Source organism: Dendrobium catenatum, unplaced genomic scaffold (assembly GCF_001605985.2).
Source record: "Dendrobium catenatum unplaced genomic scaffold, ASM160598v2 fragScaff_scaffold_1456, whole genome shotgun sequence".
Classification (NCBI taxonomy): Eukaryota; Viridiplantae; Streptophyta; class Magnoliopsida; order Asparagales; family Orchidaceae; genus Dendrobium; species Dendrobium catenatum.
In genome coordinates, this window is record NW_021319918.1 from 181,135 (window position 1) to 193,366 (window position 12,232).

At 34.1% G+C, this 12,232-nt stretch overlaps 1 protein-coding gene across 1 annotated transcript in view; it reads right to left on the reverse strand.

Annotated features, from left to right (window-relative positions):
- Positions 1-1,164: 1,164 nt before the first annotated feature.
- Positions 1,165-12,232, reverse strand: part of LOC110096028 (kinesin-like protein KIN-14L) — a 77,209-nt gene continuing 66,141 nt past the window's right edge. The window contains exons 18-24 of the mRNA XM_028700141.1: positions 10,407-10,613; positions 10,112-10,327; positions 8,645-8,995; positions 5,092-5,190; positions 3,294-3,434; positions 3,058-3,213; positions 1,165-1,798 (exon numbers count right to left, since the gene is read on the reverse strand). Coding sequence (XP_028555974.1) covers positions 1,346-1,798; positions 3,058-3,213; positions 3,294-3,434; positions 5,092-5,190; positions 8,645-8,995; positions 10,112-10,327; positions 10,407-10,613 — 1,623 coding nt within the window. The 3' untranslated portion in view covers positions 1,165-1,345. The remainder of the gene's footprint in view (positions 1,799-3,057; positions 3,214-3,293; positions 3,435-5,091; positions 5,191-8,644; positions 8,996-10,111; positions 10,328-10,406; positions 10,614-12,232) is intronic.

The following is a 12,232-nucleotide window of genomic DNA, read 5'->3' on the forward strand; positions in this document are numbered from 1 at the left end:
GATTACGATCTAAAAAGTCAAATAATAATTTAAAAAAATTATCCCAAATAAAGCCGAAGTTCCCATGGGAGTGTGGTAGTGTAAAATTTGGAAAACTAGGAACATAATCATTATATTGAACAATTATAACTTTGCTTTGCTTTAATGGGTTGGGCCCAGAAAGGATGAACTGGGCTTCCCATGAACATTGAATATTAATCTTTTTAAACTCTTTAATGGGCTCGGGTTGTAAGTGAGCCGAGCCGGCTCGAACTCGACTCGTTAACAAGCTCACGAGCCGAGCTTATCGAGCTCGAGCCTACAATCGAGCTCGTATGATAAATGAGCTTGAGTTCAAGCTCAACCCGACTCGACTCGAAAGCTTATCAAGCTACTCAATATAATTATATATATTATATTTATAATATTATTTATATATATAATAATACACATCACATGCATTGGTGCTTCTCAAATGAGCTCGATCTCGAGCTAGAGCTTTTCAAACGAGCTTGAGCTTTCGAGTCGAGCTCGAACTTGATATTTCCTAAACGAGTCGATCTCGAGCCCACTAATCGAGCTCGATCTCGAGCTCAATAAGGATTAAACGAGCCAGGCTTGATAAGGCAAATACTCGACTTGACTTGACTCGTTCACACCCCTAGGCTAGACACACTTCTCTAAATTCAGTTGAATGTGTCATGGTAGACGCATTTGTGGAACAAAGCCACTTATATGCTTAAAGCCATTTATTCTCTCTATCAATTAAACCAGACTTCTTTAATGAAATTACGGTTTACCTCTAATTTGTGGTTGTCATACATAATCTTACTTCTTTTATTTATTTATTTAATTTCTGAAATTTGATGAGGGTAGTTGTTATAATATCTTCTTTTACTTGGTCAATTTTGTAAAATGAAAAATCTTTTGAAAATTTTGATTTTTTTGTAATTAATTTTGTTACTATCATCCTATGGTTGAAGGGTCTGAGGTTGGTGGTCTGGTCTATCTTCTTTTGGGATTTGCTCACTTAATCTGCTCCTCCAAAATTTGTCCTATTATTCAATATATTTGCCGAGTATTTATTATATATTTATTATGTATTTACTACATATTCATTGAGTATTAAATATACAATAAATACTCAACAAATACTTAATAAATATTCAATAAATATTCAGCATATTTACAAACCCTAAATTTAGAATATTTTATGTACGCACAAAATTACTTTTTTGTGCATTATAAAATGAACTTAAATATTACAACAATCTGACCAAATACTAATTTCAACTTTCCAGCGTCCAGTTTTTAACTACTACAAGCTGATATACTGCAATAATCTCAAACCCAACCTTTCAATCTTTCAGGACTTGACGTCCTTAAGCGACCCACCCTTCTCTAACTCTGCTACTAAATCTCTCAGGGAAGGTACTTTCATGGCTAAAGTCCTGAACAATCTGGAGTATCTTGCTCGAGTTCCGTCGGCCGTCCTCGCAAGGGCCAGCAAGCTCACTGCCTCTGGAAGCTGATCAAGAGTTTGTTTGATCTCCTCATAGCTCATATTAGAAAGAATGGAAGGCCTTGGTAGGACTCTAATGATCTCACCCTCTTTGGGTTCTTGAATTCGGGAATTGGCTTTGATGACCAGTTCGGAATTGGAGTTGGATCCACATTTTATGATGAATGGTGATGTTGAACCAGTATTGAACTGCAATACATTCCATTGGGTTACTTCTGTATCTGCGGTGGAGATGGAATCAATAAATGGTTGAAGTGATCTTGATTCATCACGGGGGTGCAAGTCTTCTGGTATGGACTGCAGAAAATCGTGAAGAAAAAAAAAATTACTGCAACATTTCAACTTGAGCATTTAGGGAAAACGCTAGCTCTAAGCAAATCCTTTAATTACTACAGAAATTTAATCATTTGCAGAGCTATATAATTCATGAAAATTTATCAGGAATAAGGCTAAATCTAATTCAATACAGAGAGAAAAAGAAATCATTGTTCACGATGAAGCGATCACGTTTCTTTGATCCATCTAAAGAGCCACTTAAAAACCCTATATTGCTTGTTTTCTGTCAGCTGAATTTTTTTTATTTTTTTTGGAACGGGATATCTACCCGCTGCCACCCCTAGCAGGCGCATGACGGCGTAACTAATCCCTCGGCGAACCTACCGGCACCCCACAGGTCAGTTGCATTTTTATTTTTACAATCAATCAACATTATACTCACTTGATTCTACCTTTCATAGACTTCTAGTTGATGTTGCTACAACTAGACTATCCAGTCTCTCTGTAGCAGGAGTCGAGATGGGAATTGGAAATTTTGTTCCCTTAATAAGGGAAATATAGATTGGCACCTCTTCATGTAATTTTTTAGGAAAAAGGAAGAATATGAATGTCTTTCTTTATGGTGTATTTTATTTTTTGCTTTATCATATAAGATTTTGTATAATTCCTTTGTCATTGATTTTTAATAAAACCTATTTGCTTAAAAGATATTGCATTCACCCTTGAATGAAATTCTATCTTATTTTGTGTAAATCACAAACACCACCATAAAACAACTGAGAAAATCTCCTTGTGGTCTTTAGTCCATAAGGAGGTTGTAATACTAATCTCACTGAATGAATCTAGATCATTACCAAAATAAAAAGCCAAAGAAGATGTTTACCAAAATTGTTTTTTGAAAAAATTAGCAAACTTATATATTTACTTCCACGAATCAAAAAAGATAAAGCAAATTGGATATTAAACCAAACAGGTAGGACCAAATCAGAAACTGCAACTTTAACAATATATATTAGTGCACAAAATAAAAAAGAAACGTGGAAAAATAAGTTACCAAGTTAGGCTGACAATTCAGACTATAGAAAATCGTTATCAGATATGCAACAAAAGTAGAAATAACTAAAAAAAGGTTCACTGGGAACCAGCATAAGGATACTGGAACCTGCATTCTTTTAAGCAGAGTAACTCGAGCATTAAAAGGAAATCAATACGGCAAACGATTTAATTAAATAAATAAATCTGCAAATAGTGAAATTGTTTTTTATAAGAGAATCAATTACCTCTATTTGTCTTCGAGCATCAGAAATTTGTTTCTTTGCACATGGGTGATCGATGTCAAGAAGTGATGGCATGCGCTCTGAAAGATCATCCAAAGATGCTATAAGCGCCTCCTTCTTGTTCTTGGTTAAACTGGCCGAGACTTGTTTCATTATCTCCTGCAATATAAACTATCATCTGTTTCTTTTAACATATTCCAAGGCATCAAGAAAGAACTAACTATGAAAAGTTAATATACCTTGACTTGTTTTAGAATTCCATCTAGGGCTATAAGAGATGCAAGGCGTGCATCTTCAGCTGCAGTAGAAGGATTACGGATAGGCGAACCACCTTCTTCTTTTGATATTAACGCTGTGTCATTCCTCATTTGTTGTAAAATCTGATAAAAACATTAATCATACTAAGTTTCTTAAATTCAAGAGTGATAGAAACAAGCCCTTTTCTAAATTTGATGGCACCACACCACACCACTCAATTAGATATTTGCACGTAGACCAAAAAAGAGAACACTCATAGATGAAAAAGCCATTGTTAACCAGACGCTGAGGTACAAGATTAATGGAAATCAGTATTTTGCTCATGCCAGATTCCATTTACAGCCAGATCAAACAAATGCTCAGCAAAATATGGTCTGATATCTCCTACAGCATTAAAAGGCTAAGCGTAACAAGTATATACCTGATTCATGAATAAAAATAATTTTCCAGATGAAAATTTTCCTTAAGATGGCACACTAACCCTTACCAAATTTCTGTGCAGTAACAAAATTTTCAGCAATAGATACAAGAACATTATCCTATCCAATCTTCAGATGCTTGTAGTCCCACACTCCAACCTATTAGCCGGAAGTCCACGATGATTAAGATGATAATATGTGTGTACGTGTCTTCATAGATGGACAATCCAAAACTTTTTTCTCAGCAAGTCCCATTGCAATATATGCGTGTAAACATTCATGTGTGCAGGCTCACTAAAACAGTAAAACTTAATGATAAACGATACTAAGTTTGTGTGCAAACCTTTTGCAGATAGCCATTAAAACCAAAATCTGCAAATTGACATTTAAGGGATACTTAGCAGTTAAAGCATAAACAAAAAGATGATGTATTAAGAAAATGGCTATCACGTATGATTTTTGTCACGTCATGCTGATCAAAGATTTGAATGGAGATTGATGCATGATTCAGTTTCAAGCTAAGTTTCTCTCTTCCATGGCGCTTCTTCAAATGCACATTATTTGATGACAGCTCAGATGAGTGTTTGCCAAAATAGATGAAAACTTTTTGCCAAAATAGATGAACAAACACTTGATTAGTAGAAAAATTGCCAAAATAGATGAAAACTTTACAGAACATTATGTAGAAATCATGAATCAAAGAAGGTTAAAAGTAGTACTTGACACATTCAAACCATATCCAATTTGGCATCCAAACCACTAGGTTGGAAACGTCTATAAAAAGGGTGTATTTCATGCAAATATTTATATAATTTCTTTGCACGTTTTATCCAAGTGAAGGACTTATAGAGCCATACACATTATTCCCTTGGTCTACTAAACAGGAAAGAATAAAGTAATTGAGCAAATAAATATAATGGGTACGCAAGACGCGTTAAAAATATTTTCAGAGTACATTATATGGTGGAAAAACAAACCACCTTTTTCCTTTGTGTGGTAAAAGATTCCAAAATATGATTTACGGGACCATATGCATGGTTCCCCTCAAGTGAGTTTAGGGTGGTTGAGTTTGGCATGGCTGCACATTCATGGCACATGCACCCACAAACAATCCACGCATGAGCGAGTTGCATTTTGGCCCTCCCGCATGTTGAAAAAGTTGCAGCATGTGTCAAACCCTTGTGGGGGAAATTCATGTAACATAGTGGTGCTCGACTAACGAAACAAACCATGCCAAATTCACCTATAATAATCTAAAAAGTCGGCAAGAATGTAGCTATTCTAAACTCAACCATAGAGTGTAATCAAGTTGCATTCAAAGTATTTCAGAGAATAATATTGATCACAAACACTCAACTACCTTTCTTCTTTTGTGCTCAACAGATTCCAAAGCTGAGCGCAACTTATTCACATGAGCCTGGTCATCAGCCTCTTCCATGGCCAAGGTACCTGCTATATCCTATGCAAAAACAAAACCAACATGCAGTTTTCAGTATGAAATATACTTTGAGTATAATTGCCAGGAAAACTATATGCTAGTCTCTGCACACAATACAAGTAAGAATCAGCACAACTTGCAAACTGATTTTGACAACAGATTTCAACCAACTGTAAACACAATTTCTTTGGGTTCAAATGCATGAAAACAAGTACAAAGCACACACGACCGAAAACACTTGCATTACTCTCTCAAGTCTTCCAGCTTCATATTTGCCAGTTTCTTTTGCTCAAACTTATAGATCTTCCTCTCCTTATCAACATATATAAATAAATCATATTGCAAATCAACTAATTTCAGAAAAATTGACCCTCACCACAAATGCACGGTTATCTTACCACTATTAAACTAAAAAAATAGTAATTGCAACCCAGCCATAATTATACTTAGCATACAGTACCGAATAAATAGTTGGCAAAATACTATTATTTAATAATTGTTTTTCTTATTTATTGTACATTTCTAGCTTTTACTACATTGCATACCATATAAAGTTCATATATATTTTTTACTTCATTTATATTTAAATAAAATCTACTCATTATTCAGATTGTCCACCCATACATGAAATACCAATCTCAGCTAGATCTGCACAAAAAAGATAAATCGTCCAACTAAGATGGTAATATCATCAATTTGCTAACAAAATATAATATTTAAACTGTAATAGGAACAAGTATTCTCCCCAGACTTGTTTCTGAAACCAAGTATGCTAAAGTTTATAAACAAAGGTCCACAAAAACTTAGTACATATGGGAAATTAGAACATGAAGATCATGCTTCTTGGAAGTTTGTCTGAAGTCTTCCAGTTCTTCAGGTATACATCCGTCAAAGAGCAAGATTTTATTGAAGTGGATTGCATTGAGATAGCTTCCAGCATATTTCTTGCTAATATTATTTAATAATCACTTTGATGTAAGTTTTATTAAAAATATATTATCCACAAGCAATTGCTACCCATGGCTCACAAAATTAGTTCTGATGAATTCACCTATAGCTGATTCTCGAGTAAAGCAACTAACAAGCAATAATCAATTATAAACAAATTTTAAATAGAAAGAAATCCGTTTTATAAAAGGAAACATATTCATAAATACTTAAAATACAACCTAATTAAAAAGGACATAACTAATGTGATTTCATTATAAAAAATAGCTGACAAATTCTTTAACCAATATACTTCATTAAACAGTACATAACTTGTATAAGGCCCTACCCCAACTTTTATCAAGCTTACCAAGAGATAAACAACCCATCATCAAGGTACATCCTCTCTGTCCCAAACAATCAAGGGGTTCATGTTCTTGATATGGCCATTGAAGAAAAGATGAAAAATTACAATTACATATTGATGAAGAAGAAATGCTCCAACAATTAATGGGGATGGATGTATAAAGGATACTCTAATACTTATAGAAGTAGGATGATGTTTGGAATAACTAAAGGAGAAAGAGAGGATAAGAAGAAGAGAAAATTTCACATACACAACTTAGAGCAAATAGTATAAATAGCTTGGATCAATGCAGAAAATACAACAATTTCAATCCTCAATCACATTTATTTCAAAGGTCCATACAACGAGGCCTATTTCTAGAGAAAAATGGACCTAATACAACAATAACAACAACAACAACATCATCAAACCTTTATCCCATTACATTAATCTTTTTTCTCCATTGTGACTATTAAGAGTCAAATTATCATCTAAATATAATAAAAATATCATTTATAATATTTTCTAACCAGGTCTTTTTAGGTCCGCCTCTACCTTTCTTAACATAAGCCAAATCTAATACATCTACTCTCCTAAACAGGTCATCGGAAAGCCGACATTTTATGTGGCCAAACCATCTAATAGTCCTCTCTAATCTTATCTACCACTAGAGCTACTCCAACCTCTTCACATATATATATATATATATATTTGTTTCTCATTTTGTCTCTAAGAGTGAAACCACTCATCCACCTGAGCATCCTCATCTCTACAACACTTAACTTAATTTTATGTTTTTATTTTAATGGTCAACAATCTGTACCATAAAGCATTGTAGGTCTCACCTCCATCTTATAGAATTATCCCTTAAGTTTGAGGGATACTTTTCTATCGCACAACAGACTCGATGCATTCCTCCACTTTAACCATCCAACTTGAACTCTACTAATAAGATACCCATCAATTTCACCAATACTTTGAACAATAGACTCTTTTTAATGACTTGATCACCCAAAATCACAATCCTCCCACTAAACCTATTACTACTAAAATTACACTCAATGTATTCGATTAAAAAAAAAAAAATGTATTTAATTTTAGATCTACTCAAACGAAAACCTTTATACTCTAAGGTTAACCTCCATAGTTCAAGTTTACCTTCAACTCCCTCTCTAGCCTTATCAGCAAGAAGAATATCATCAACAAAAAGCATACACTAGGGTACATCCTCTTGCAAATGTCTAGTAAGAACGTCCATGACTAGAGAAAAATATATGGGCTTAAAGTTGATTCCTATGTAATCCAACTAAAATGGGAAAATACTTGGTCAAACCACCTTGTGTTTGACCTAATGATAGAATGCAATTAACGCAATTCAACTTATCTGTTGATTGAGAGCTTTGACTATGTGATGTGTGTGTGAGTTTGCCTTAATTGGTTCAAATGTCCCAAAAAAAATAATGAAATTATCCTTATCCTAATTGCTTAAAATAAGGATGAGATTATCTTTATATCATTACATTTAAAAAAATAAAAAAAATAAAAAAATGTAAAAGTTGGATAAATAAATGGGCCTAAACAGGGTTGAAAACCAATTTGTATCTCCTCTTACGAACTGGATCAACTACTTTTGATTGTCCTATGAAAAACTACTCAGATTTTTTCTAAGTTAGCTAAATAGTTTTTCTGCTGTGTCCAACATAATGATGAACTTAAAATGGTATGAAAATTGGTACAGTTTAGCACTTTAATAGCCAAGATCAACTCCCTCTCGTTAGCATGAAAAGCTGGTCCAATTTGGACTAAATATTTGAGTGTCTATAATGTATAGCATCATATATAGACACATGAATGGTTCATATAAATTATAAAGCTAGCTATGTTGTCCTCTATAATAATGCACACAACAGTAGTTACTACTTGAGAGACATCACACAAAATTTGGTCTATGTGCTCTAATTACATTCAATGATAATGTAGTGATACCAGAATGCAAAGACTAATCAATACATCTTTTTGAACATGTTCATGATTCTATCATGCAAGTAGACCAAGATTCTTGGCTATATTACAACAAGAGAAAATGAAAAATCTTATATTATAATAACACTATTTGTTGTACATCTTCTGTGCAAAGGAGATCATATTACCTATTCTATGAGACAAAAGAAAAGATATTCTTAGGATTGACAGGGCACACACCTTCAGGTGCTGCAATTGAGATGTATAGACACGCTTGGAATATTCTGATAGAAGCAGCCCTAAAGCATCAGTATGATGATGTTGTGCAGCACCTAAACCAGCCATCCATCCATCCATAATGGCAGTAGATAGAAGCTCTAACTCTCCTGTTGTTCCTCCTAGGGCATCACTACCCGTAACTGAAAGAAACTCAAAATTCTCTGCAAGCCAGGAACGGATTTGACGTTGTAGCTCACCAGCAGGAGTGTGAACAAAAAGAGCAGCAAGAGCCATGTTCCCTACTGCAAAAGCTTTAGCTTCCTCAGTTATCTCACGAAGCTTTCCACCAGTAACATGCTGCCTCCAAGTTTCCTGCTAAATAAAACAAAAAAATTAACACAGACAAAACAGCAGAATACAATAAAAACACAAAGGTATGCTTGCAATTTCTCTGAATTAGTTATTTTTGGCATATGCTTAGATCGAATCTTTTTCTTTTCTCAAATACCTAAAAGATATCACCATCTTGTTCGATAAAATTATATTTGCATCAAATGTTACTAAAGTCTTTTCAAGCATGCGCTTGAAATAAATCGTAACTTTTAGTCTACATTTGTGTTTTGACTGGCATAGTTAATAGTCAATTTAAACCTGTAAAATTTTGCGACTGATAAGCATCACAAAATATAGTAAGAAAAGGTTATAGATCTTAGCACTAATGAAAATAATAAATGCTAATTGAAAAACTACAAAATAAGTTTTAAAGCTAAAGTATTGTCATGAAATTTAAAGTGTAGCATAGAAATATTTCGAAATGACTTTACAAGGCTGAAACATGATTCTAAATAACTAAAATAGTTATAATAATAGATACATGCCCCATGCCCATTCACATACAACATACAATTACAGTTATCCTTGGGCAAAACAAATGCCAAATGTGAATTAATGAGCCAAAGGAAACCATACACAAATAATAATAATAATGATAATAATAATAATAAAAGTGAAAGAACTGGCTACATATGTTGAGTTTAAACTTTAAAGCTTAACTTTGGAACTAAAGGAAGTTAAGAAGGTGTAAGTTGGGTTATTGGTTATTAAATCCTGAGTTAACATGCTTAGGATATGATATACAAGAGTAGATAAGCTGAAAATTTGAAGAGCAAATTGTTTTCCTATCAAATAAATCTTAGCACGTCTCAAAAAAGAAAGAAAAAAAAAATCATGTCATATTTTGACATGGTATTGTGGGAAGATGAATATAATAATCAAGAAAAAAATATCTTGCCATGAGCAAGGAATATGTTGCAAACATGAACCTCATTCTAGGACTGTAATTAGGTGCCACCTAGTAGGCCATTATTTCAAGCAAGAGCTTTCATGCCTGACTTGAAGGAGCTTCATGAAATCAAATTTAAAAAGAAATGGCAGATTATGGAACCCATTTTGGACAAAAAGGCTGCAAGCAAGACATACATACCATACCTCATCAATGCCTCGAAGTTTTAACACTATTGATGAGAGTTTGGACTTCTTCTCATGCCGTATATTAACCTTAAATCCTTGAATATGCTCCTCTATTAAAGCACTCCTCCCACTTGAATCATAATTGGCAGGAGATCTGCCAGGACTATTACTTCGGCTAGAGTTTCTACTTCGGCCAGTATTAGCTTTTTCCAGAAAACGTCCAACTGGAGATACCTGTAAGTCAGTCATGCACAAAGAATTAACTCTCATGTAAGCAAAAGGATAAATTGCCAGATATATAAAGTTTTCTTACCTTTATGGATTGAAGCTCTGGTGATCTAGCAAGTAAGGATCGTATATACAAAATTCTAACCCGAGAAACTAACATAGTATCCATTACTCTCCTTGGTTCCATTTTGCGAATGAAAGCAAAAACAGCATCTCTGATTTCAGCTAATATTTCATGCTCCCTTGCAGCTCCAGCTTTGATTACTGCAGCCAAGACCTGCAGTGGAGCAATTCAAATAAATTACAGATTATCAGTTCAAGATTTGACTCAAAAAGAACATTTCTGAAACATAGGGAAAAGGCAAAACGAAAAGTAAAGAAAATACAGGTATCATCAGTTAGAAATGCAGTGAAGAACCAAGCAAGATAACAATAACAGCAGAAAACAGCTAGGGATATTACCAAAAAACAAGCCTCATTATATTTGGGTCCTTGAAACTTTTAAAAGCTCGAATTTTGCTACATCCCAACATTTGACATGTTAGTGGGCTCAATAATAAAAAAATAAGAATAAAAAACACATCTTCAGGAAAGCATTCAGCATAAAGAAAGATTGCTAATGCTCAACATCAAGTTATGAAGAAAATGGAAAAGGGATAAACTGGACAGAAAGCCAAAAAAATTTAAATTTTAATAAAGCAAAACTGGACAATAACATTTAATGTGTCCGATGCCCATTACCTTTTTTTTTAGAGATCACAACCATGTAATTGTGTTAAAATAATCCTGAATTATGTCCTAACCCTTTCCATCTATAGCAATCCAACAATATTATATGACTATGATTTTTGCTTGAAATGATTAATATTATGATGTCGAGAGTCGGATGTCGATGTCGTGTAAGGCATCAAGAGCATAGAATCTCAACAGTCAAGCATCGTTGTTGTGTAATGGGCATCGGGCATTGAGACATCTTTTATCGAGCTTGAGATGACGTAGGTCATCGATCTCAAGATGACATTGCTCATTGATTTTAAAATGACATTAGATAGAGTAGTAGCATAAAAAGGTGTTCTTATTATGGAAGAACATAACATCAAACTAAAAGGGCTATTATAAGAGAATTGTATCATCGATATGAAGATCACTCACAATATGTGAGCTAAAAGATGCTTATAAGATCACTCGACATTATGTGAGCTAAAGGATGCTTATAAGATCACTCGACATTAGGTGACCTAAACTCGTTAGGCGGGCCATTGTATGATATTTCATATGATGAAATCAGATCCATCCAGTGAAATCAAAAGAAATGGACGGTTTTGATTTTGTCTTTCACCTCCCCCAGAGAAACAGAAATCATTAGTGATTTGTTTGATCCATGCATTCTACTCAACTAAATTCTATCAAATCGATCTAGTAAGATCTATGTGAGCGAATTGTTCAATTTAATGGCTGGACTGTAGTGGAATGAACCATTCCTTCACAATGTCCCCAAAAAAAGAGTTCTACGAACATGAAGTTCTTCAGCAATCTATTATTATTCAATGGAATGAGTGAACCTTTAAAAGGGCAATATGGTTTTTTTTTTTGTGTGTAATTTATTTCACTTTTATCAGTTTCCTAAATTTAAGACCCTTGTAAGTCTAATTAAACCACCACTGGAGCATAGAAAATGTCCCATTTCATCTTTCAAATTTTAGCAAAGACCTTTAGTTCTTCCCCGCCTCCTGTTGTTTCCAGAGGTGGGAATTGATCAGGCAAGGAACATGAGAACAGCTGGTTTCTCCCCCCTAAAAGCAAGCCTAGTACTTAGGGTATTAAAGCTAAGTTGTCAAGCACCCTATATCTCTCTCGTAGTTCTAAACATGAAACAGTTGAGAATGCGATCATAGGAGTAGCAATCAGTTT